This window comes from Melospiza melodia, chromosome 25, assembly GCF_035770615.1.
Source record: "Melospiza melodia melodia isolate bMelMel2 chromosome 25, bMelMel2.pri, whole genome shotgun sequence".
NCBI lineage: Eukaryota > Metazoa > Chordata > Aves > Passeriformes > Passerellidae > Melospiza > Melospiza melodia.
In genome coordinates this window covers 1,599,266-1,625,972 of record NC_086218.1, presented here as the reverse complement: position 1 = coordinate 1,625,972, position 26,707 = coordinate 1,599,266, and the positions used below count along the sequence as shown (strand labels likewise).

At 51.4% G+C, this 26,707-nt stretch overlaps 1 protein-coding gene across 1 annotated transcript; it reads right to left on the bottom strand.

Annotated features, from left to right (window-relative positions):
* Positions 1-17,281: 17,281 nt before the first annotated feature.
* On the bottom strand, positions 17,282-21,451 carry LOC134429288 (serine/threonine-protein kinase PAK 1-like). The gene is made up of 4 exons (XM_063176418.1): positions 21,181-21,451; positions 20,583-20,779; positions 19,112-19,249; positions 17,282-17,739 (listed from the first exon to the last, which is right to left on the bottom strand). Exons 1-4 carry the CDS (start codon positions 21,329-21,331, stop codon positions 17,647-17,649), a joined length of 579 nt encoding a protein of 192 aa, XP_063032488.1. The 5' UTR covers positions 21,332-21,451; the 3' UTR covers positions 17,282-17,646.
* Between the last annotated feature and the right edge of the window lie 5,256 nt (positions 21,452-26,707).

Genomic DNA, 26,707 nt, shown 5'->3' with positions numbered 1-26,707 from the left:
TCCCTGGAGTATCCCGGGCCGTGGTAAGTTCCAGCTGCACACGTGCCTTGGCAATGAGAAGCAAAGGAACCCAGCCCTTTTTGTGCTGCCTGTGTTGCTTCACCTGGCTTATGGGATGGCAACACACAGCCCTTGTGCTGGAGCTGAGCTGCTCTGCCCAGCACTGGTGGCCGCCATCCAAGCTGGTTTTGCTTGTCCTGGTTCCCTGACAGCTGGGGCCCTGGGCAGAGCCCTGAGAGCCTGGTCTTCCCCCAGGGAAGGAGAAGGAGCCTCTAGAGGAGCTGTACCAGGTGGGGATGCTGCTGCTGCTGCTGCCGCTGCTGCTGCTGCTGCTGCTGGAGACAGCGAGGGTGACATCAAGGATGACAAGCCCTTCCTCAGCCTGGCCACGGGAGGCTGAAGGTGATGCACTTTGATTTTGGCACCTTCTTCAAAGCCAAACTCCACAGGGAATTTGCAGATGAGTCTCCCCCTGGGGAAACTCTGCCAGATTTGGGCATTGCCCAGCATGGCGGGGAGCCAAAGGCTCCCCCTTTGCTGGGCACATGCAACTCATTCTTCAGTGGCTGCCCAGCTGCTTTTGGCAGGGCTGGGGCATGGGCTGGGGTGGGTACGAAATGGGAGTGGGCTCCTCCCTGCCAACAGCCCCCAGCACCCACCGTGCCCTGGGCTGGGGCTGGGGCAGCCAGCCCGACACAAACCAACCACGTGGTGGGAGCAGAGGTGGGACTCCAGAACCTGTGCACAGCTGCTTTGCTGTGCAGGCAAGGAAGGGCTTGGGCTGCTCCACTTCCCTTGTTTGCTTTGGGGTCACCGTGATTTTGGGGGGCAGTGCAGGGGGGAAGAGAGAAAGTGTGGGCTTCCCTCAGCCATGGCTGGGTTTTTCCCTGGCACGCAGGGGTTGGGCCTTCCTCAAGGCCCTGACAGAGATAAGAGTTTTTACCATTTGTCTTTTTTTCCCTTTTTGCATCCAACCTCTTTTCAAGAATGTGTTGTTTGTTTTTCCAGAGGAAGCATTCCAGATGGTCCAGTGTGGATGGGGAAGTGTTGGGGAGCAGCTGTGGCATGGATGGGCCGTGCCCTTGGAGAAGGCTGAGGCCATGGTTTGGGAGCAGCTTTTCTTGCAGCCGTGGCTGGCGTGAGGTGGGTCCCTGTGTGCTTGGCAGGGTGGGATCAGAGCTTTTGGGAGATGGTAGAGAGCACAGGAGCATCCTGCTCTGGGCAGCTGCTGAGGGCTGGATGTGCCGTGGCTGGCTGCAGGCTGGGCACATGTGCTGCCCTCCTGCTCTGCTGCCAAAGGCAGCAGGGATGGGCAGCTCTGGGCACAGCTCCGGGCACAGCCAGCATGGCTTGGGCACCGCAGGCCTTGGCACAAGGGCACAGGAGCCCTCAGCTGACTGGCACTTTCTGCTTTCTCTCCTTGCAGCCGGGCTCTGCGGGTGCTGAGGCTGCTCTGGGCTCTGCCAGGGCTCTGCTGGGCTCAGCCCTGGGCCCAGCTGGGGTGGCTCTGCCCTCACATTGCTCTGACAGCTCTGCATCAGACGAGCCTCTTGCGAGCACAGCGCCTGAGCTTTCTGCTTTGGCAGGTGAGTGAGACTCTGCTGCAGGCCCAGAGATTGCAGCTGGGGACACACATCCAATTGGCAAGGACCCAAACTCTCCACAGTCCAGCTGAACACCTGGATCTGCACAGGGTGTTTTGTCTGTCCCATTCTTCCTTCCTGACTGGCTGGAATTGTGCAATTGCACTTTCTTCCTCCTCTGGCAGTGCCACGAGTGGGCCAAAGCTGGCGAGTGGGCCGTGCTCCTGAGGCAGTGCAGTCTGGAGCTGGTGGATGGAGAATTGCCCTTCTGCACTGCCAAACCAGAGCAAAAAGCCGTAAGTGGGACTTTGTGTCTCTGAGAAACACCTGGCAGTTTCAAAGGGAATGTGCAGCTCATTCCCAGGCTGAGAAGGAAGGTCATCTTCTAAAGGATTTGGGTTTTGACAGAGTTTCCATTTCCAGTCCTGCTTGGAGCTGGAAGGGCACAAAGCAATTTCCTCTTGCTTCGACCACAATTTAAAATCAAAATATTGGAAACAATCACCAAAAACTTCTTAAAAAACTGCTGAGTTTAGTAAGAAGGATCCATGCCATCAGCACATTTACAAAATAAATCACTGAGTTCTGTTTCAAAAGATCAGTTGCCTCTTAATTCAAAGTTAGAGAAGATTTTTAACTGCACTCTTGGGTTTTGTTTTTATCTTTCACGTTTTATATAGTTTTTTCTTACTTTTTCCTTTTTTTTCCTTTCAATAGAAAACATGTCCTATAAAATGAGTGTCATTTGCTCCTGGTTCCCGTGTGGAGCAGCTCCCTTCCTGCTGGCTGAGCTGCTCTTCCCTCCCGTGTGCAGCGGTGTCACAGCAGACTGAGGCACCTGGGAGCCCCCAGTGCCAGCAGGGACTGGAGATGGCAGGCCTGGGCTCCTGGAGGCTGTGCAAGGAACAGAGCTGGGCACTCCTTGTCCATGGGGAGCTTCCAGATGGAAAAGGCTGCTGTGCTCAGGCAGCCCCAAGGGCACAGAAAGGAGGTTCTGGAGCACTGGATCTGTGCCAGTGCCACAGTCCTGGGCAGCAGCCAGCGAGCCCTGGGGGAACAGAGGGCACAGCAAGAGGGACAGAACCAGGCAAGGGCAGAGACTGGAGAGAGCCAGGCCTGGGAGCAGGAACAGCTGCTCCATTGCACTCTTGGAGAAAGCTCTTGGCTGGTTCAAAGCGCTGAAAGGCGTGAAGGGTAGAGAGGAGGCCACAGCAGACAATGCTCCTGTTTGCACAGCCTCCCCTCTCCATGTCCCAGAAGGAATTGCAAGGACTATGTTCTGCTCTCCGAGCCGTCTCATTCACCATGAGCAGCTCAGCACCTGGAGCTGAAGGAGCTGAAGCCTCAGGCCACAGGAGCTGGGCAAGAGGGAACTTTTGGAGCAAAGGAATGCTGCTAAAATAGACCCAGCTGAATGCAGTGGATAGAATCATGGAATCACAGAACACAGAATCCTTTCCGTTGGAAAAGCCCTCTGAGCTCAGCCATTTCAGCTGGGCATCCAGCAGTGCCAAGCCCAGCACTAAACCACGTCCCTCAAGTGCCAAGGCCTGGACACCAGCCCTGAGTGAGGCCTGGACAGCAGGCCCTGAGCCAAAGGTGGCCTCTGGATGAACCACCTAGCAAAGGTTATCTTTGTATCTGCTCCCTGATGAAATATGCATGGTCATTAGCACTGAGATAGATGTAGCCACTCATTAGTGAAACATGGATTGACCTTTGTGTATTTAGAAGCCAGACAAGGCCATGAAATCTGACATCTGGCCTTGTTTGGGGCTGTATGGTCAAAGTCAGCTCCCTTGGTTCCTCCTTGAGCCCTGACCAGGCTTTGGAAGGGACCCAAGAGGAGGATGAAAGCAGATGTTGCCACACTAGCAGTGCTGTCAGTTTGTTCATTCAGCACTGTCAGAGCTGGGCCCTCTCCCAGCGGGGTTGGAGCCTCACCTGGGGCTGGAGGCACCTGCAGGAATTCCCAGTGCCCAGGAGTGGCTCTGCAGCCCTTGGCTGTGACAGCTTCCCCAGCTGCTGTGTGGATCTGGGGGATGGTAAAGGCTGAGGGTAAATGCTGCTGGATCTTTCTTAATCACTGCAGGCAATCTTTGGTGGGGATGATTGGGTGCATTGCTGAGCTGCTCCTTTTGTGATTCTTTGCTGCTCTGAACTGCAGGAAATGACACTGATTCCTTCAGCTGGAGTCTGTGTCTTTGGTGCTGACCCTGCCCACTGGCAAAACAAAACTGGCACAGTTGTTCAGTGTAAATGTGAGGAATCTGTCCCATCAGAAATTGCCAGCTGGGAAGCCCTTCCCTGGAGTTCCCTGGCTCTGGAGTGGGCTGAGGTTGGAGCCCTGTGGGAGTAGTGAGGCAGTCGGGTAAAAGAAGCTGCACCACTGGATGTCTTCAAATGCATCCAAAAATTGCACATGGAAAAGGAAACAACCTTGTGGGTTTGGGCAGACAAAGATGAATTTGTTGAGAGTACATGGGAAACAGCACCTTCAGAAGGAGCAATTACTGTTGGAATGCTCCCACATGGAGCAAGAGAAGAAGGTTTTAATCTTGAGCTCAGATGCACTTGTGCAAGTGAAATATCAATATAATAAATAAGTATATACATATTTCTAGGATAATAAGACCTTCATGTTTATATTTATAGATATATATATATATATGTCTATATCTACGTATCTATATTTCTATATCAATATGTACATATAAAATAAGAATAATGTGAAATAGTGCTGACAATACTAATTTGGTATCTTTGGCTGCTCAGGGATGTAACACAAAATACCCTACAGAACAGGATTGGCCCGGACTCTAATGTCAGTGGTCAACTTTGTGAGATTGTATACAATGAAAAAAGGAGGAAGGGAGGAAATTGGCTATTTTTACAGGGTGTGCTGATACTGTGATGCAGAGTGCTTTGTCTGTACCTGTGAAAAATACAGTGATTTTGCCTGCAGGATTTTTCATGTACCACACTATCCACAAGCTGCAGGATTGGTTGAACGGGTGAAGGGGTCGTTAAAAGAGCAGTTGAAAAAATGAGGAGATGGGAACCTTTGCCCATGGAGAACCCATCTCCCAGATGTGCTCCATGCCCTTCACAATGGCCCACTGGGGAAATGGAAACCCCCTGGCTGTGCACGGCTGTCCCCAATTTGCAAATCCAGCCATGGGCAGTGAGACTTGGGGTGCCTGGGAAATTGTTCTGGCTGTGATGGCCCCTGGCAGGGCCAGCCCAGAGGCTGCAGGGCTGGGCCTTCATGCATTGGAATTCATTAGTATAAATTCAAAGCCAATGAGAGCTATCAATACTGAAACAGGAATTCAGATTCCTCCAGGACATTTTGCTTTGGTAACTGCTCCTTTGCAGCTTGGCCTTGCAAAGTGTTCCTGTCGTGGCAGGAGGAATTGATGCAGAATATCCAGGAGAAATTACAGTAATTCTGTTAAACAATAATGAACAAGATTGGATTATTAAACCCCATGACAGGGTAGCACAATTATTGACTTCAGTCTTAACTGTGTTATTGAAAGAATTGTTAGGAAGGTTGTAGTTCATTGTAGGTCTCAGGCCTGATCAAAGTACCAAGGCCTGAGCAGGCTGTGATCATGGCCTGAACAGGCCCTGAGGTAAAGTTCACCTCTAGAGGAACCTTTCAGCCAAATGTTATATTTGTATCCAATCCTTAAGGAAGCATTATTACCAACATGATCAGTGTATGCGTTCTTTGATAAAACAAGGATTCATCTTTCTGTGTTGAGAAACCAGACCTGGCCCCATCTGGCCTTGTTTGGGGCTGAAGGATCAAAGTCAACTCCCTTGGTTCCTCCTTGAGTCCTGGCTGTGGGAGGAACCAATGAGGAGAATGAAAGCAGATATTGCCACAAGTAGCAGTGATGTCAGCTTGTTTGTTTAACAGTGGAAAAGCTGTGTCCTCTCCCAGTGGGGTTGGAGCCTCCTTGCCTGCAAAGGTGGAGACACCTGCAGGAGTTCCCAGTGTCTGGGAGTGGCTCTGCAGTCCTTGGCTTCCCCAGCTGATGTGTGGGTCTGGGTGATGGTAAAGCCTGAGGGGAACTGCTGATGGATCTTTCTTTAATCACTGCAGGCAACCTTTGGTAGTCATGACTGGATGGATTGCTGAGCTTCTTTTGTAATTCTTTGCTAATAATGATGTGCTTTGTTGAGTTTATCCTTTTGTAAATCTTTGCAGCTGTGCATGATATAAATGACACAATTCCTTAACTTGGTGTCTGTGTCCTTGGTAGTGACCCTGCCCACTGGAGAAACAGGGCCCCCTCTTGCCTAAGTGTTCCCTGGGAAGGCAAAAGCCCTCACTCCAAAATTCCCCCCTTCCTCCTTGTTCCCCCCCCTTCATACCCTGTGCATGATGTGCTCTGCTCTGGGCTATGCCCGGGGTCAGTTGGGGTCCCCTGTCCTGGCTGTGTCCCCTGCCCAGCTCCCCCGCAGCCCCAGCCCCTCCCCAGCGTGGCTGACGAGGGGCAGGACAGGCCTTGGCTGTGCTGCAGCTCAGCAAGAACAAAACCATCTCTGCGTGCTCAGCCCTGTGCTCAGCACCCGGCCCAGCAGTGTCTCAGTGCCAGGGGCTGTGCCCTCAGTCCCTGCCAGGGGTTTCCATGGCAACTGCCAGGCCAGGTGACCCAGGGGTCCCCCACAGTGCCGGTTGCCATGGAAACAGTGCCCAGCCCTGCCCCTTTCTGTCTGGCTGAGCTGGCCTTTGGCCCTGGCAGTGCCGGTGGCTGCTGGTTCCTGGTGCCAGAGCGGCCAGCGCGGCACAGGGCAGGTGGCCATGGCACAGCCCCCAGCAAGGGATCCCCTCTGGCTCTGGGCACTGACACCAGCCCTGAGCAAGGGACCAGGGCAGCTTTCCAGATCAGCAATAAAGAGATTTAACTGACCTAGCCCCAGTCCTGAGCCCTGGCGACATCCCTGGATGTGACTCCATTCCTCAGCTGCTCTGAGTCCCAGGGCTTGGATGGGAGAAATAATGGGGTGGGGGTAGGGACAACAATCTGAGTGATTTTCAGCCATGAAGGGTCTTGATTTTCATATCTGTTCAAACTGCATTAGGAGGTGCTGGGGGTCAATATCAATTGGACATTGCTGATCTCAGTCTATGAACAAAACTGAACAGGACAAAACAATTCTCTCTTCATTGTTTTCAATATAGTAGATTCACATTGAGTAGAGTTGTGAAAGATGTGTAATTAACCACAGAAGGATTAAAGACTTGAATTATTCCCAAGGGCTTGTCTTGTTTGGGTGTTTATAAGAAATGTTTATGAGCTTTTCTCACTCAATTCCTGAACTGAAGAGCCCAATAAAGAAGTGGCCTATGGAGTAATAAAATTCATCAGCAACCTTCAAGTGGCTGAGGATCCATCCCCATCAGAGCAGCAATGAACAGAAATGGGCACAGCTTTGTGGCTGCCCCAGCTTTGGCCTGGGCCCTGGGCCTGGAGCAGGAGCAGCTCTTGAGGGCCCCAAGGCCGTGTCTCTTGTGCTGCCCTGGGCAGATGGGATGGCAGCAGGGGCTGCAGAGCTCTCAGCACCTCAGCCCAAGGGGAGCAGGGCAGCCAGGGAGCCTCCTTTGGCCTTGACCAAGCACCTTCCCCCATGGCTGGGGCTGCGTCCTGTGGCAGCTGCAGCTGCTGCTGTGCCCTTGCCAGGGGCTGAGGCCGTGGGGCACTGCCCAGAGCAGCCTGGCCTGAGCAGAGCTGTGGGGCCAGAGCCGGCTGGGCTGGGCTGGGGAGAGGCCCTTGGTGCTGCCCAGAGCTCAGGGCAGCTGGCGGTGCTTGCAGAGAGCTGGGCTGGACTCAGAGAGCCTGGCCCAGAAACCATCAGTGTCCATCTCAGCCTGGCTGAGCGTGCAGGGGCAGGACTCAGGCCAGGCCTTGTGGGGCAGGGCCAGTGCCTGTGCAAGGCATTGCAAACAGGCAAGTGGCCCAGAGAGGAGGCTGCTCTGTGCCCTTGGTGGCATGGACAGAGCAGGGAGGGGGCCCAGCACATTTGTCAGCGCCGGTGTCTGTGCTTAGCCCTTGGCAGCCCTGGCTGCTGAGCCCAGCTTTGGCCTGGGCTGAGTTTGGCTGTGGCCCAGCTCCATCCTCCTGTGGGGCTCAGGGCCTGCTCCCGGCCATGGCCAGCCCTGGCTGCTCTCAGATGGCCCAGGGGCTGGCAGAGCCCGGGGAAGGGCGGTCTGTGCAGCCCCACAGGTGCCACGGGCTCTGCAGGAGCTGGCAGAGGCTGCCCAGCAGGGAGGCCATGGGGCACAGAGCCCCAAGGCTGCTGTGGGCACCACGGCACGGGGGCCGTTCCCAGCCGCAATGCTGCTGGCCTGGGCTGGGCCTGCACAGGGGCTGGGCCACCATGGCTGGGCCAGCACAGGGCCACAAAGGGGCCATGCAGACGCTACCAGGGCTGACAGCAAGGCCAGGCACACAGAAGCAATTGCTGAGCACGGCCTGCGCTGGCCAGGCGTGACTGTGCCAAAGGCAGAGCTCAGCTGTCCTTGGGGGCTGCAGGAACAGTCCAGAGCCCAAAGAGCCTCCATGGCTGTGCTGGAGACCAGGGCTACAGGTGGGAAATGCAGGGATGCTGAGGGATGGGACAGGATGGAATTCCAGCCGACTCATCAGCTTGCAAGGGGCCAATCTTAGCTTGGCACCTCAGAGCATATCGGCCCTACAAGTAGAACTGCCTGGATGAACAGAACATCAGAACAACTGATGTCTGCCTGGAAAGGAGCACAGGTTTTATTACCTGTTGTGTCCTCTGAGTTAGATGTAATGCAGAAATACCAACAAGACATTCTCAGGAGCTCAAAACAACCAAACAGCCATTACTGAGAAATTTAGAAAATCATTGAAACTTTGGCAAAAGATTTAATATGACAGTCAATCAACAAACACTTCTCAAAGCATTAACTTGGCCCATTCAACTTCAGGAACCCAAGCCTTTTCAATTTTAAGTTAATCAAAATTTGCAAGGGGAAAGAAATAGAAGTAGACACAGAAAGAGAGAAAGAAAAATAAGATATAGAGAAGCACCCACGCCCGGATTCCAGTGTTGTTCAGAAGGAAATTCCAAGAGGAGGTAGGGTCAAAATGTGTGCTTGCCTTGTGGTCAGCCTTAAATACCCCTTGGTCTTCCTGGGCCCTGCCCCCAGGTGGGCCTTGGGGTCATTTGGTCCTTCAGGAGCTGGGCTGGGGGCTCCAGAGGTGGCTGTGGAGCATTGCCTGTGCTGTGCCAGGCACTGGCAGACACTGCTGGGCTGGGATAGAGGCTCTGGGGGGGATTGGAGTTGCAGGGCAGGGCAGGGCTGGGGTTCCAGGGCAGGGCACGGCTGGACCTCCCCCTTCCTCCCCACACATGAAATGACTCAAGCCAACAATCTCCTCCAGTTTGTCACAATAGGCAGCGCTGGAGATGGAACCCAAATTTGGCCATGGGCACCTGGCCGAGAAGGACAGTTCCTTTCCACAGGACAGAAAGCACAGAGCCTTCCCCAGGGTTTTGGGGACAGATGAGAGGTGACCCTTGTGAAACCACTGCCAGACAGATTTGTCCTGGCAATATTGCTGTGGGAACAATCCCTGCATATAAGGAAATTTGGAGGTGAAATTCCAGTTCTGGCCATGGGCGCCTGGAGGACAAGGACAGTTCTTTCCCATATGAAGGAAAGCACAGAGCCCCAGTGTTTCAGCAGCAGATGAGAAGAGACCCTCAACATGCCAAGGTCAGCTGGACCAGTCAGGTGGCCCACGGGAGGCCAAACCAGCCAGACCTGTTCTGTCTTCCCTTGGTTTTGTGGGGCCCTGACGTGTCACAAGGGTGTCTTGGTTCCATGGGGTCCCCCAGTGTCACAATGGCCCCCAGGTTCCTGAAGGTCCCGCAGTGTCTCAATGGTCCCAAGGATTCCACGGGGCCTTGCAGTGTCACAATAGTCTCTGTGGTTCCACAGGCCCCACAATGTCATGTCACTCCTCTGTTCAGTGAGGCCTGCACTGTCACAATGGACCTTTGGACCATGGGGGTTTGTGGTGTCACAATGGTCTCCTTTGGCTCCACAGTGTCACAATGGACCGTTGATGACAGGAGGCCACTCTGTGTCACCCTGGAGCTTTGGTTGCATGCAGCCCTGCCGTGTCACAATGGTCCTGCTTGGTTTCTTAGTGTCAAAATGGACCACTGAGGACAGAAGGCCTCGCAATGTCACAAAGGCCCCTTGGTTCCATGCAGCCCTGCAGTGCCACAAAGGCCTCTTGGTTCCATGGTGCCCCACAGTGTCACAATGTTTCCTTGGTCTCACAAGGCCCCGCAGTGTCACAATGGTCTCCATGATTCCATGAGTCCTCTCAGTGTCACAATGGCTGCCTGGTTCCATGAGGCCGTGAAGTGAGTTAATGGTCTTTCCATGGATCCATGAGGCCTTGCAATGGCACACTGGACCTTTGGTTCCATGGAATCTCACAGTGTCACAATGGCCCCTTGGTTCCATGACACCCCCAAGTGCCATAATGGTCTCCAGGGCTCCATGAGGCCCAGCAATGTCACAAGGGCCCCTTGGTTTGATGGGGCCTCTCAGTGTCACAAGGACCCCTACATTCCATGGAGTCACACAGCATCAGTACAGTTCCCCTGGTTCCATGAGGCCCAGCAATGTCACAGTGCTCTCCATGATTCCATGAGGCCCCACAGTGTCACAATGGTCCCTTGGTCTCACAGGGCCCCACAGTGTCACAATGGTCCCTTGGTCTCACAGGGCCCCACAGTGTCACAGTGGTCCCTTGGTCTCACAGGGCTCACAGTGTCACAATGCTCCCTTGGTCTCACAGGGCCCCATAGTGTCACAATGGTCCCTTGGTCTCACAGGGCGCACAGTGTCACAATGGTCCCTTTGGTTCCATGGGCCCTGTGCTGCTACATTCCCCCCTCCCCTTCTCAGGCCACCCTGCCAGCTGAGAAATGCTCCCTGGGCCTCGGCCTTGGCCAACAGCCCCTGGGCACAGCTCCTCTGCAGCTCATCACAAACACTGTCTGCTCCAGGCACTGCTGCTGCCCGACCAGCTCCTGGTTCCTGTATGAGCAGCCCTGGGACCTGTTTGTGTTCCCTGAGTGGCACAACATCCCTGTTCTCACACTGCCAAAGAAAGCTGCTGATGCCAAGTGCAGCCAGGATGAACCATTGCTGGGACTGAAGCCCCTCTCTTGGGGCCCTGCAAACAGTGCTCCAAAAGGAGCCCTTGGAGCTCTCCTGGGCCAGCCACTCCCTCTGAGTGGGGCCTCTCCCAGCCGGGAACTCTCCCGTTTGCTGCACTCGGGGATCCTGAGCAACGACGGAGCCTGGGCCGATCCCCCCACTCCTCCAGGCTCAACCCTTCACCCACTGGGGACATGCCAAAGGATCCACAGGGAACATTCCGTGCCCTCAGGGGAATTGCTCACAGGTGCCTTGCACTGACTCTTTGTGTCTTTGTGCACACAGGAGTGCCTGTGCTGAGGAAATGTGGCAGAAATGCTGCACTCTGAGGGGCTTGAGTGCCTTGGATAGCTGAGTCAGTCAGGCCTGCAAGGAAGGGTGAGTCACAAGCTGTAAACTATGTTAAATGCTCCTAAGGGTTGTTCTTTTACTAAGTAATGAAGTTTAGTATAAGTTATAAGATAAGTTGAATATTGTTAAGAGTTATTCCACTGTGAAATCATTAAGTCCTAGGTTATAAGTAAGGTTAAATACTGTCAAGTGCTGTTCTTTTGCTAAATGCTGAAGTCTAAGGTATCAATCAAGGTCTGTTAAGCTTGAGCTCAGCTTAGCTTTTTGCCTGCATTCCTTTTATCCTTGCCCACACTGTCCTTTAGTCACACACACATGCATGCACACACACATGGAGAGTTCAGGGTTCATTTCTGGTTTACTGCATGAATTTTCTTTAGTTTTGTAGTTGCTTTGTTTCCTTGGTGTGCCTGAAGTGCCCAGTCAGGAACAGAGTGACTCTTGCCAAGGAACTTTGGTCTTCTGTCCCTTAATATTAAATCTGGTTTTGGCTGATCCCTTGCCAGGGGTTTTTCAGCGCTCTCAAGGCCGCGTTTGTAACAGGGTGAAGGAGCCCTGGCCCAGGCTCTGGCCCTGGTGGACACGGGGACGCTGCCAGGGGGTCCCTGCCCCCCTGTGCCACATCCAGGGCCCCGTCCCCCTGTCCCTGTGTCAGGCTCTGGGGTTGATCTCGTGGAACATCCTCTGGGGGAGGCTGCGGGGCCGGGGGCGGGGGGGACCCGGGGGGACAGGGGAGCCCGCTGTGCACGAGCAGGGTAGGACTGCTCTGGGGGGAACTGTGAGGGGGGCCGGGGCAGAGTGACCTCCCCAGTGCCCTCACACAGCCGCCGTGATGTCACACAGCTCCTGAGATGTTACACAGCCCCTGAGATGTCACACTGCCCCTGTGATGTCATCCGTCCCCTGTGATGCCACACAGCATCCTTTTGAGGTCACACAGCCCCTGTGATGTCATAGGCTACCAGTGATGTCACACAGCCTCCTATGATGTCACACAATCACTCTGTTATTTCACACCGATTCCATACGATGCCATTCAGCTGATATGTGATGTCACAGAGCAGATCTGTGATGTCATAGTTTCCATGTGATGTCACAGCCTTCTTTGTGGCATCACACAGCTGCCCTATGATATCATGCTCTATGTCACAACCCACGTTGTGATGTCAAAGAACCACCTTCGAGGGTGTCACAGCTGGCTCTGTGATGTCACTCCCCCCTCAGTGTTGTCACACAGCCCATTCTGTGCTGTCACACAGCCCCTTGCTGACATCCCAGCTGCTCTGTGCCTCTGTGACACAGCCCCAGAGGTGCTGCTGTGACACAGCCCCCTCGGGGACATGCCACAGCCCCTGCCAGTGCTGAGCCCCTGTGAGCTCTGTCTGTGCCCTGCTGGTGTCCCTGAGGGGCCCTGGCAGCGTCCCAGCCCTGCTGGGCTGTGCTCAGGAGCTGCTCCTGGCCAGAGCTGTCTCTCTGCAGTGCTGCCCTTGCCAGGAGCTGCCTCTGGGCCAGGAGCCCGGCCCAGCTCAGCAGCACAGACACAGCACAGGGACTAAATGACCCTCTGGGACTTTGGTGCTCTTTGCATCAGACCCAGTCCCTCAGAGTGGGCTAAAAAAACTTCTCAAGAGCTCAAAGTGAGATTGAAACACTGAAGTTTCTTGTACTTTAAATAGATCCCTGTGAGGGACAGGACTGAGAAAGTGTCCCCAGGTTCCAGGGAGAGCAGAACACTGGAGGCAGTGGTGACAGCTAGGGACAAGCAAGGCAAAGATATCTCTGTGCTGAGCACACATGGATGAGTTTCAGGAATTCAAAGGGCCAAGGCTTGAAACCCAGCCCCTGGCCAGGCAGATCCTGTCGCGCCCTCCTTGCTCAGGGCTCTTTCCAGGATGGGCACTGGCATGTGGGCATGTGCAATGCCAGGGACCGGAGCATGGGGCGGCCCCAGCCAGGCTGCTGAGCAGGGACGAGGAGGCAATGAGGCCCCAGGCCTGCAAGGGTCACTTGTCCCATCGTGGCCTCAGGCCCAGGCCCAGAAGCCATGGCCAAAGTGCTGCCCATGTTGGCTCTGGCAGGGCGGTCTTGCAGCTGCTGCCCATCCCTGTGCCCTGTGCAGCCCAGGCTGTCCCACGGTGTCCCTGCCCTGCGCCTCTGTCCCTGCAGGCTGTCGGCATCCCCCGGCTGCCCCACCTGGCTGGGCCCTTCCTTTGCTGACAGCTCTGCCTCCTGCCTGCCCCTGCCTGCCCACACAAAGCCTTGGGCTGCTTCAGGCTCCTGCTGGGGACGTGCTGCACCACAGCCCTGCCCTGCCAGGGAAATTCCTTTCTGCTGCTGCCCAGGCTGGGCCTCCCCAGCTGCCCTTGTGCGGGGTGCGGAGGTTCAGGGATATCACACCACAACCAATATGATCCAGTGAAGCCAAATTTATTATCCCTAAAAAGACTATATTTATAATAAATCTCTACTGTCCACGTGTCTCTAGCTAATACATGATTGGTTAATCCTAGCTGTTTACACATCTAAAATAGAATGCTGATTGGATCACCTAATTTTTCACGCGTCTTGCTGTCGTCTTCTGGCCCACTCATGGTTCAATGTTTTCCTTCTTTCCCAAGCTTGCTGTCAAACTTGCTGAGTCCTGATGACTCTTCTTGTATTTTTCTCAAGGATATACCAACCCCATTTCTGAATATGTCCATTATCCATTGTTTGTGAATGTGTCCACTGTCCATTAGTACAAGCAGGTTGGATTGTGCATCGGCTGAATATGGCCCTTGTCTAGCAAGAACTCCTCAATCTGCAAAAAACTCTCAACAGTTCCCCGGTTTTGTCTTTGCACAAGCCAGACTGATTTAAAAGCACGCTCAATTATTTTCTGCACAGCAAGGCACTACAAGCAGAATTGAAAATGAAGACAAAGTATCATTATGCAAAAGGGTACTAAATCCTTGAGCCAGCCTGTTATTCCCCAGGATTTTAGCCACTCATCAAAAGAATTCTCAACCACTGTGAGCTTTTTCATATTCTCCTTAAGCAATGACAATTTCTTGTCAATAGATCCAGAGTGGTCAGAGAGATTCATGCAACACATCCCTTCAAAATCTTCATACTCATCTCCTTGTGGTAGCAACAAAAAATTTATAGCAGTCCTATCCTGTAACACAGCGTGGTGTATGCTACCTACATCAGTGGTAAGCTCATTACGGATTGCAGATGTAATGTTAATTTGTTTTCCTGTCCAACAAGCCAATCGTTTGAATGATGTAAGGGCCTGTGATGAAGTTAATCCTGGTGGAAAAAGTGATGCCAGGATAACCAAAGGCCAATTCCACAATTCTACATTATCCTTGCAGTCTGAGCCTAATAGATGCTCACTACATTTTGGACGTTGGAATTTGTGCCTGATGTCAAGCATCTGTTGAATGCTAGGGGCAAACAGTGTCAATTTCCCAAACTAGCATGGTCCCCCTAATCCTTTCTGAGGAATTGCAGGCCAAGCTTTATCTCCAACAAAGAGAAACAAAAGTAGAAAAAAGTTATTGCAGAAGCTATTGTAGAAGGGACTTTTCTCTCCAATGATGTAGAAGCTTTTCTTGTAGTAACTAATGCTGCAAGTAGAGTTTGAGAACCTTTCGATTGGAAGATTTTAGAAAAGATGAGAGCTGCATTTTCACAATTTGGTTGAAAATGCCAACTTGAACAGTCACTTCTGCAGTATATTTTTCCATCTAACGCATTAATTCCAGCTGATAAGTATACCCTAATAAGTCTTAGAATGCCACCCCATCAGCAGGTGATGTTTCATAAAAGCTGGGAGGAAAAGTGTGCTCAAGAAGCTGCAAGAGCTAGAGTGCAGGGTGATCCTCTGTATGGTTTAACAGCACAACAGTTACTTGGCAAAGGGCCCGGGGCTACTGCCACTGCCCAGGCTAGGAGCATTGATCAAGTCTTACAGATGAGGCAACAACTAGCATGTAATGCATTTCTTGCACTTCCAGATAAGTTACACACTATGTCTTTTACACAGATTTGTCAAAGAAAGAATGAAGACTTTGATAAATTTGCAGACAAATTGCATGAAGCTATCTATAATCATTCTGATTTCAATTCAGACACAAAGATACAATTGGATGGACTTTGGGATCATTTCTCCATTCCAAATGGCTTTCCCTTCAGTCACAAGAGCCTTCCATCTCTTCCAAAAATTGCCTGCTGAAACTCTTCTGCTCCCATCCAAATCAGTTCACTACTCCAGCATAACCCTTGAAGCACGGACAGATGACTCTTCAACTAATTATAGCAGAAAAGAAGGGTATTTATTGCAGCCGTGGTCACATGTGAACTAGTTTCCAGAGACATGTGCAAGGAGTTGCAGACTCCGGCTATCTATTTCTACAGAAAAGGTTTTACATTAGGTTTCTAAGGACCCATAATACATAATTATTACCTGCCTGCTTCGCATTTTTATCAGCTGAATATCTATTACAGCTGCACAATTGCATTCCCTTAACTGGATTGGTGGGATTTTGAAATGAGGGAGTGGTTGTATGGGAGGAAGAAAGCAGTCTTCCTCATGGTGAACTCTCCTGCCGTGGCCAGTTGGCAAGACCTTTTGACCTGCTGCTCATGGTCCAAGCCTCTCCTAACTGTTCAATTATTCTTAAGGCAAGGTCTTTCTATGGTCTCAGCTTCTTCACAATTGCTTCCTCTATCCCTGTCACTCCTAGCTTTATGTTCCTAATATATTTGGTACTCTTTAACTAAGGCACATGATTTCTGCTACCTGTATTACTAACTTAGCTTCTTATCTCATTTTAAAATCTTAACTAAAATATGCAATCTTCTACTATCCCAATTCTATTCCCAGCTGGGCCCTCGACCCATCTGCACTTTTCAATTTTCCTCATTACATTTCCAGCTAAGCCCTTGACTCACCTCAGGCACATCCCCGACTGCCTCTCTCCCAGCAGCTCAGAGCTGCATTGCACAGAGCTTGCTGTGCACCACAGAGCCCAAAGCAGGCTGGCCTGGTGGGCCTGAATATTTCTGCCAAACACTCTGCATCTCACACCTTTGCTCTGGCTCAGTGCAAAACTGCAGGGTTGCAGGCGCTTCCTCCCAGAGCTGCGTGAGGCGCTGGCTCCTGCAGATGGGCCCTGCCAAGCTGTCCCTGCCTCACGCTGGCCTCGCTTCCCTGGCACAAGTGCCGGGCCTGAAGGAGCTGCCCTGTGCTCCAGCCTGCCGAGCAGCCCGGCTCCCTGCCCCAGTGCCCAGAGTGCTGCACACACTGCTGGCCTTTGCCAGGAGTTGCAGGGCAGCCGGCAGAAGAGGAGGAATCCTCAGCCAGCCCAGCGGCCCGCGGCTGCCCTTTGCCTTTCTCTGCTCCTGGGCACACTCCAGACGGCCATGGCCCCCAGGCCGGGCTGTGCCCAGCACGGCTGCGCTTCCCCTCGGCAGCAGCCAGCTGCCACCTGGGCTCTGAGAGCGGAGGATTCGCCCGCTCCCAGCAAGAGGCACCCAGGGCCCACCTGCTGCCTCTTGCAGCTCCAAGGGCCTCCTTCCAGCCTGCCTCTGCCGGGGCTCAGGCTGCTCCGGCCTCTGTCGGGGCTCTGCTGGGGCTCCAGCCCAGGCAAGGCCGGGCCCGCTCTCACCTCACAGGCGCTGACAGCTCTGCGCCACAGGAGACCTTCCCGAGCACCCTCTCTGATCTTTCTGCTTTCTCACTTGAGCAAGGCTCTCCTCCAGCCAAAGAGATTATTGCATTTAGGGATACAAATCCAAGTGGCAGGAACCCCAATGCTCTCCAGTCACAGCTGAAGGCCTGCATCTGCACAGGGTGTTTGGGCTGCCTCATTCTTCCTTTGGTTTTGCCTTCAAATGCCATTGCCCTTTCTGCCTCAACTAGAAATACCTCAGCTGTGCCATAACCAGCCAGTGGGTCATATTCCAAAGGCAGTGCGGTCTGGAGAGGATGAATGAAAAAGAGCCCTCCTCACTTATGAAACCATTCAAAAAAAGCCATATGTGTGACTTAGTACCAATAAAAAACAATTGGTAATTCAGAAAAAAATGTGGAATTTTCTGAAGGGGTCAGAAGGAGGAGAATCTTCCAAGTGAGTTGATGTTTCAGAAACTTTATTAATTACAACTCTAATCTATAATTCTATGCTACAAATCTCTTTAGCAACCCTACTCTACAATGCTACTCTAAATTGGTAACAGAGATAACATCTTGAGATGATTGCTATGTTCTCGTCTCCTAGGGTTAGGGTTAGGCTTAGGCTTAGGCTTAGGCTTAGGCTTAGTCTAAGGTTTAGGCTTAGGCTTAGGCTTAGATTTAGGTTCAGGTTTGGGTTTAGGTTTAGGCTTTAGCTTAGGCTTAGGGTTGGGGTTAGGGAAAGGGTAAGGGAAAAGGTAAGGGATAGAGATTGGGATAGGGCTAGGGTTTGGGTTAGCATTTAAGGTTAGGGTTAGGTTTTAGGTTTAGAGTTTAGGGTTAGGGTTATTCGTCTTCTTCACTGAGTTGATGACTTGTGCCAGGATGAATGGTGGCTTGGCTGAAGTTACAAATGGATGCTGTCCACCGGAAAAAAAAATACAACAAAGAACAGTGAACCATTACTTTCCAAGCTCATTGCTTCAGGGACTCAATCAGGATACATCAAGTTCCTGGAAAGACCCAGAAAGAGGAGCAATGGGACCATCTGCTCGCCAGTCATCCCCAATGTGCAAGACCTTGCCATCACAGGCAAACCTGGCCCAGAATCCCACTCATCGGTTTATTGTGATGTCTTCATCATGCTGGGATTTTTGCCCTTCCAGTGCTCTACAAATGGTGCTTTCTGTCCCAGAGTTTTCTTCCTTTCATGAAACTCCAATGACTCACATAGATCCCTGCCTTTGAAAGACAGGCACTGTGCTGATTCCCACAGGGACTGAAAGCAGTGTCTGCCTTTCCATGCCCTGCCCCTCGTGTGCTGGATGGCACCTTCCTTCCCAGCAGGGCCAGCCCAGTGGCACTGGGCCCTGCAGTTCCCTCTCTGCCACACAACCTGCCAGTAACCCTGGCACAGTTCCCGTCTGCTTGGGCGTGCCAGGCAGCAGATGGGGCTGGGACAAGTCCCTCCCAGCTGTCCCTGTTTGCATGGCAGAAACCTCTGAGGGTGGGCTGGGGGGCACCAACCAGGGTCCCTCAGAGGCTCACAGTGAGCCCCCCACAGCCCCTCCTGCCCACAGCCAAATCTCTGACCCCTAGGCTGGGACTGGCTTCCTTGGGTTCCTCCACCACCATTTCATGTCTCTGTACCCTGCGTTGCTCTACTTCAATTTTTTTGCCATTAGATAAAACTGAATACTCCACCAAATCACAAAAGAGGGCAACAGACACAGTCAGAGGACAGAGCACCTCTCCTCACAGGAAATGCAGAGGGAGCTGGAGTTATTCAGTTTTGTGAAGGACAGGCCCCAGGGAAACTTTATTGCCACTTTCCAAGACTTCACAGTGGCTTTGAAGAAAGTGCGGGACATCTTTTTTAACAGGGCCAGTTACAATAGGATATGGACAAATATTTTTAAACACTAAGGGCATCTAATCAGAGTAGGTCTAAGGAAGAACTTGTTTGCTCAGAGCATGGTGCCACCCTGGCACAGCTTGCCCCAAGAGCTTGTAGGTGCCCCATCCCTGCAATCATTCCGGCTCCGGTGGCAACGGGCTCTGAGCAACCCGATCTCTTTAGAGATGTCCCTGCTCATTGCAGGACACTTGCACCAGAGGACATTTACAGGGCCCTGCCAGCCCAGCCCAGTCTAGGATTCCTCACCATTTTCATTTGAAGAGCAGCAAGAGTGGAGGTGAGGAGGAAGGGGGCTCATCTGCTGCCTTGGGCTTGAGTGGAGGAGGAGCCCATCCCTCAGAGCCTGTTTCACCTGCAGCCCCTTCACATTTTACCTGCAGGAGCTCCTTGGCAGACCAGCGCTGCTCCTCGTCTGTCTGCAGGCAGCAGCTCAGGAAGTCACGCAGCAAAGCCGAGAGGAGCTTGGGCTGCCGCAGCTGTGGAGTCCCTACTGTGGCTATCAGGTATGTAGCCTGGAGAGAAAGGAGACACCAGGCTCCACCTCCTGCTTTCACATCTCTAAGGCTCTCCCAGATCCCTTTGTTTAACCTCTGTTCTTCAGTGGCAGTTTCTGCCCTGGCACAGACCCAGATGTGACTTTCCTTTACCAACCAAAAACCCAAACCCCAATGCAGCCACAGCTTTTCCACCATCCTGCAGATCTTGCCTTGGCAGCTGATTTCATTGCCTGACCTAGTTAGTGGGAACTACATCAGCAAAAGGACATTAGCTTCTCTGAGGATTCATGCCAGCTTGAGATGGTTTTTGGAAGAGGGACTTTGCTATACTAACTAATTTCAAGGGTTACTACATGAAAGGCATCTCTGCAGTGCTTGTTGGTCCTTTAAGCGCACGTGCCCTAGAACAAAACTCATCAAGCTTTTTGTGCTGTTCTTGAAAACAATGGGTATTGGAAGAAAAGAAAGGAAATCCATCAGTTAATACCCAGGTAGGAAAACAAACATTTACAATCTCCTCTTCAACACAGACACATTAAGATGCCTGCACAAATGTATTGGGATGAAAATGCCTGCTTGGGCACGCAGGAGCCACTTGCAGCTCTGTCTCTCAGCAGTCTGAAAATTTCAGCTTCCCATTTTTGCAGCCAAAGAAAAATTGTCTAGGTCAGAAGAAGGAGAGGTTCCATCCCTATGGACACCCTCTAGTCATTTGGCTGCTCAAGTCAATGCATTAATGGTAGGCCCATACCAGAAAGTGCCAGGAAACAAACAGGAGCTTTTGGCAGGCTCTCCACATCACCAGGCTCTGGCTTGGTGACGTGCAGAATGTTGCTTGGGCTAGGAGAGAAACACGGTCACTGAGTGTTTCAGCAGCACTGCACAAGAAGCAGAAGAGACTCTGTGCATTACACCCTCATGCCCATGTTTTCCAGTGAGAAGAAACTGCACACAGGGTTAGGTTCCTCTCTAAAGACCACAGTTTTAGAAACTTTTTTGGGTTTGGGTTTCCTTCCTTCATTTCTGGAAAGATAACAACACTTTTAAGATGCTTTTTCCCTGTTATTAAGGCCATCTACACAGACAAAAGAACTGGAACCACTAACCCAAAGGAAAGTGTTGAGTGAGAATGGAGTTTGTTTGGAGTTTGTTTGCATGTGGTAAGGCTTGAGTTCCCCCACTGATGCAAGCAGAAGTCCAGCAGATGCTGATGTGTTGCATGGACATTTGTAGGAGGGGACCTTGGTGGAAGTAGTTCCAGCAGATGGCAATGGGATTTTGTCCAGTGGCACACAGGACATGGGACAGGTGAGAAAGACAGTGGGATCAGTGAGTATTTGCTCCTTACCGTGCCAGAACTTTCGCCCAAGTAAGGAGGTTCTTGTTCTATCATTTCAATTCCCACAATTCCAAAAGACCATATGTCCACTTTGGGGCCATATGGTTGACCTGTCACCACTTCAGGCGCCATCCACCAAGGAGTCCCGGTTACCGAGCACCGTCTGCTCTGCTCAGGGCTGAGCTGAGTAGCGAGGCCAAAATCAGCTGAGGAGAAAACAAAATACTGGTTTTATCTGAATTCTGTGCAATTAGGAAAGCAAGCAAAAGAATTCCCCAGTAGAAGTTTGAAATTGCTCTGTTGAATCTCCTGGCGTTGGCGACTTTAAAAATCCCCCCATGTTTTACACTGCCTCTAGCAGTGGCTTTTGTTCTTTGGAAACTTTAGACTTGTAACTCCCTCCCTCTGGAAGGGACCCACACAGAGCAAGGCCACTCTTGACTGCTTGTGGCTCCTTCTACCTCTGTGCACGTTGCAGCTGTGCCCTCAGCTCGCAGCAGGGGTCCCTGCACTGCCACCAGCACCATTTTTGGGGAGCTGGCAGTCACGCCAAGCAGCCCCACACCCACATCCCTGGAATGCTGCACCTGACCAAGAATATACTGACCCAGTTTGACAGAACCGTCCGTTCTGAGAAGGATGTTGTCACTCTTCATGTCTCGATGGATCACATCGTTTGAATGAAGAAAATCCAGTCCTTGCAGGCACTGAGCGAGAAAACAGAAACAGAAGGGCAAAAATGAGTGATGTGTTTTCATCACACAAGAAAGGAAACAAAGAATCTAAAAGATTCCCTCTCCAGGGGAATGGGGAGTAATGGCAGAACAGTCATGGCCACTGAGAGGAAGAGCTTGCTGCTCCAACACTTGCAGAGCAGGACCTTTCCGAGGAAAGGCACATCAGCTTTTGAAAGAGCAACAGCACCTGCTGTTGTAGGCTGTCCCCTGCCAACCAGCCAGGATGGCTCCTGCTGCAGCGCATGTGCTCAGAAGCAAAGAGCATTCTGGCTGCACTCCTATCCTTTTTAGCTGAGCACTGAGAGAAACGAGTCTCTCTCTTCTTTCTTTGCTCTTTGTTTCAAATCCTGCCACCAGCACCTTTGCTTTTACAGGCAAGGAATGCAGTGAAGACAGACTCCAGGCAAACATTTAGAGAGGCAAGGTGGAGAACAGCAAATACAAATACAAGAGACAGAGCGAGAATACAACAGCAGGAGATAAGAGTACTGGCACTGAGTACAGGGAGTGCAGGGGCACTGGCAGGCCTTTCACTTGAGATGCTTTTACTTGCCCATAGCATACCAGCAACACAGAAACAAAGCTCGGCACAGGAAACCTCTCCTGTTCTGAGCCCCTGTTTCCCAGACAATCCTGCCCAAGCCCTTGGAAACACAGATGGCATTGCTGACCTCCCGACTGATGGCTGCCATCTCATCTTCAGACAGGCAGGTCTGGCTGACGATGTCGCTCAGGACACCTCCATCCATGTACTCTATAACCAGCAAGAGTTCCTCGCCCAGAAGGTAGCTGAAAGAAGGAAACAAGGGGGTAAAGATGAACATGCATGGCTACATTGGTTTTTTGCTTCCAGGTTTCTTATTTCCAGATGCCTTTGTGACAAGGACAGAATCAAAGGAATGGACATTCCCTCTTGACTGTGCATTATTTGCAATCTGTCCAGTGTCTCAAAGAGAAAGACACATCTGTGAAAAAGGAGATGTCTTAGATGGGCAGCAAATGAAAAGAGCAGTTTAGAAACAGCCCAGATAAAAAACATGCCAGGCATGGTGTTTCTGGAAATAGGCACCTAGTCTTCCTGGCATGCATAGCAATGGCAAAGAGGGGCAACAATCCAAGGGAAATCCACTGTAGGATGGTTCATCTGCACTTAAGAAACTTTAAAAAATCAATCCCAAATAAATGTGGAGGCAGTGAACTTTGAGGCTATTGAGTTAGGAAGATATAGCTGATCCAGGTTTTGAATAATTTTGGAGTAATTATCAAACTAGGTGTGCCAGGGAAGACTCATGCAGACAAGATGCACTCTCTTCTCATCCATTGGAGATGAGTAGAGAAATATGAATAAATAAAAATTAACAGCTTTACTTGCTGCCACTGACCAAAGTGGGTTTTTAACCTTCCATGTTTGCGATATGTAAATACACATCCATGGGATAAGACCATGACCTCTCACCTGTCTAAATAATTCACAACATTGGGACTCCTATACTTCTTCATGATCATTATTTCATTAAAGGTTAGCTCCTTCCTCCTCACTCCTTGAAGATTTATTTTTTTTATTGCCACCTAAAATGACATTGAAAATCAGTAACTTGAGGGGTTGGTGGCACGAGACCACAAGGCATGTGGAGCGAGTGATTTTGCAATGACACAGCTGAGCTGTGCCAAACTGCCTTGTGATTAGGCACTGCAGTAATCAGGAACTGACATTCCAACAGCCCATTTCTCTGCTCCCTTGGGAGACAGTTACAGGACACGTGGGGCCACTGACATTTGGCCTTGACCACTTGGTAACAACGGTGTCTCAGTTATCCCCCACAAACCTCTGACCGCACTCTCTGCTGCTTTGGTTGGGACTCAGAAGAAGGAATCCATGCCTTAATACTCTGTGGATACATCTTGTGATATGGGCAGGGCTTAGGGCTTTCAGGGACGCCTTGCAGATCTCTCCCTACGTGCAGTTCCCAAGTGCAGCACTGCAGGTGGCTTAGGAACTACCAGTAACTTTCAGATGGATTTGCTGGCAGCCAGAAATGAGAATTCAGGACTCTGAAGCTGTAGCCCCAAAGAGCAGTGAGGTGCTCGCAGGCACCACCTTTGTTTTAGCAATGGAGAGTGAGTGAGCGCGTCCTTCTCTGAAAGGAACCGCTGCCCTCCGTGCCTTCCTTCCGGCAGCTGAGGAGGACAAAGTCCCAAATGTGTTCTGTGGGCTGGCACCAGTCTGTGCTTCTCGTGCCTTTTCAGCACAGCTCTGCCCAAAGCTCCAGCCACAGCTCACACCAGAGGGGAAAGCCCTCGAGTGCAGCAGAGCCTGCAGGGGCTGGTGACATTTACCTCTCCTCCTGTGGCACTGTCAAGTGCTCTGTAAACATCTCCAAAAGTCCTAGAAAAAAAGCAGAAACAGAGAAAGGAGAAGCTGTTTAGATCTTGCAGTGAAAGCCAGCCCACACAGGAGATCTCTGCTGGAAGTGTCAAAACCTGCAGGATGCAGGAGGGCTCTGCCAGAAGGGAGATGATGCATTTTCCTCTCAAGTGCATGGGCACTGGGCCTGTTCCTGAAGCACTGGGGTCCAATTTCTAAAGGGAGTTTAGTCTTTCCTCTTGGGTTTCACTGTCTAAATGGTGTGGTTCCTATCCTGACCACAGAATGTTTCCCTCTTCAAACCGGGGGAAAGAATTGTTCCTGGGAACTGTTATCTCACAGCTTTGATAGGGCATAGGTTGCTCTTTCCGGCAAGCAAGTTTCTTCTCTTTTCATTAGTGTGCCAGTATGATTTTGAGACACACAAAAAATGCTAAAGAAATTAACACAGAGCTGCCCCACACTTGAGAGACAAGGAGACCTTCCAGGTCCTGTTCCTTGATGCAGGCAAGACCTCGGTAGCAAGGCATCTCTGACAATGCCTTCTGAGCCCACTCACAAATTCTGAGCAGCATTGAGAGATGGGACGATCTATCCCCAGTGTGTGATCATCTTTGCAGCTGGCCTGACTTCACGCTGGATAGACATTCCACCCCCAAAACACCTGGCCCACAGCTGTGCAGGAGTAACTGCTGTTGGACTCACCCGCTGCCAATATAATTCAGATGCGTGTATTTCATCAGGGGATTTTCAGTGGTGTTCACCATTCTCCCTGAGGGAAACAAAATGCAAGATGCTGACTTTAAAGCAGAGATCCCAGCTTCCAGGAGATACAAAAGGCAGCCCCAGCGCCTGGAGCTCTGAGCCCTTTGTGGTCGGCTGGGGAACAACAACCACAACCAGGCAGACAGCCCTGCAGCACAGGTGGCCAGCACAGAGACTGATTTGTACAGTCTTTTGAAGAGTTCTCTTGACAGGAAACAAAGCACAGGGACATACAATCCCAGGAGAGGAGGACATCTTCCCCACCTTTCAGCAGTTTGCCAAAGGAATGCCTTCCCATTTGTAAACCAGAGCAGCTCCAGCTGTAACCGATCCTGATGGGGCTTTCAGCATAAGGACCCCGACCTGTTTGTGAGCAGGCTGAGCTCAAAGATGCCCCTCTCCCAGCTAAGGAAGGCTCCAGCCTCTGCAGTCCCTCCAGCCCTCAGGGACAGGGCAGCGACCACAACAAGGCTGGCAAAGCCCCAGCAGGAGCACTGACAGGAACTGATGGGAAGAAGCCAGAGTGAGCCTGAGCCCCAGACAAGCTGTTACCCCCATTCAGGACACACCAGGATGGGCTTTGAGATCAGCCACCCCGAGGCACAGATCAGTGCCCTTTTTGTCCCAACAGGTGATGGCAGACACAGAATCCACTGGGCTCTGGTCTCAGCCCCACCAAGTCTCTTATCTGAGAGCACAGCACTGGCAGCTGTTACGGGCAAGAAGCAGATTCATTGGGTTTTGCTGCAGAATCACAAAGGGCTTGATCTGTTTTCCTAGAGACTGATTTGAGCAGGGCCTGGGCCAATGGGGAGGATTCTAACAGTCATGGGAAAGAGTGGGAATCAGGTATGGAAAAGTGCCATGGATCTGAGGGATATACCATGGCTGGGCTGGAGGCTCTCTCCTGAGAAATGCCTGCAGTACAGTTTTATCTGATCACACCACTTGGATGTGTCTCCTGGACACATCTTGATAAGCATAAAACTAGAAGATTAAATAAAGTTTGTTATCAAAGTCTCTGTTTTTTCTTTGGCGGCACATGGAAAATACCTTGTGCTCTCTATTTGTCCGGTAACCTGATGTTCTGTCAAAGTAGTTCTTATTGACAAAAAGATAGCATTCTCTTCTTGACAAAAATATAGCATTCTCATGAAAATAAACTGTAGATGTAGTAGTGGAAACAGTAACAGTCATAAAAATGACATTAGTAAAACGTGGGGTAGAAGGGCTCCTTCAGGATGGAGAAAAACACAACAAAAAACCCCCACCAAAAATGAACAACAGAAAAGCAATCCCACCCCACCCCCCCAAAAATAAAATCCCCAACCAAAACGACAAAACTCCAAAGTCAGTCCATTTCTGTGAAGTTTTTTTGCTGTGATGACTGGTTGCAAGTCAGGAGTCTAAGGAGAATTTAGGAAGCTAAAAATTCTGTTCAGTTTGGCCACTAGCGCACAGGACTTGCCTAGATCATTTGCTAGGTCACAGCCTTCTGCTGATCCAAGAACAATCCCATCTTCAGCCTTTAGCAGAGAGGGAAGCTCAGGCAAACCCAAGCCAGTCCCAGGTGCCCTCAGAGGCAGCAGGAACACCCAGAGCTCTCTCGCTGCCTCGCAGCACAGCACTGCCTCTGGGGAGTCCTAAATGGCCCTGTGACACTGAGCACAGGAGGAGCATTTGGTACAGCTCTGCTGACACCTGCACACAACACACTGTCCCTCAGATAAGAAACACCCCAGACGTACCCAGCAGCTCCAGGTACTCCTCCTCAATCTCCTGTTCCCGGGATGTGCCCCAGCCTGAGTTCCCAGGTTTCACAGAAGGGCTTCCTCCAGGTGATGCTGCTGCAGCAGCAGGTTCAGAGCCCATGATGTGCTGGACCTGGAGCATTTCTGGTGGGCACTGTTCCTGAGCCTCACTCCTCACTTGGGGTCCTTCATTGCCACACATTCCCTGCAAGTCTTCGCAGGCTGCCCGGTGAGATGTCAACACTTGCACCTCAAGTCAAACAGAACAAAGCAGTCAGACACTACAGCTTGTCCCTGTCAGCCAGGAGTCATCGACTGTGAGGAAAGGCAAAGAACAGACTGACAGGGGATACAACAGCTTGTTTCAATCCTCCTTCTGGGTCACCAAGTTCCACTGTAAAAACACCTCAAGAAAAAAGGAGAGCAGGAACAGGCCAGCAGGAATCAATTTGGATGACTGCTGGCCAAAAGGCCAAAGGACAAGTTTCACTGTCCAGGGCAGATGTTGAGATTCAG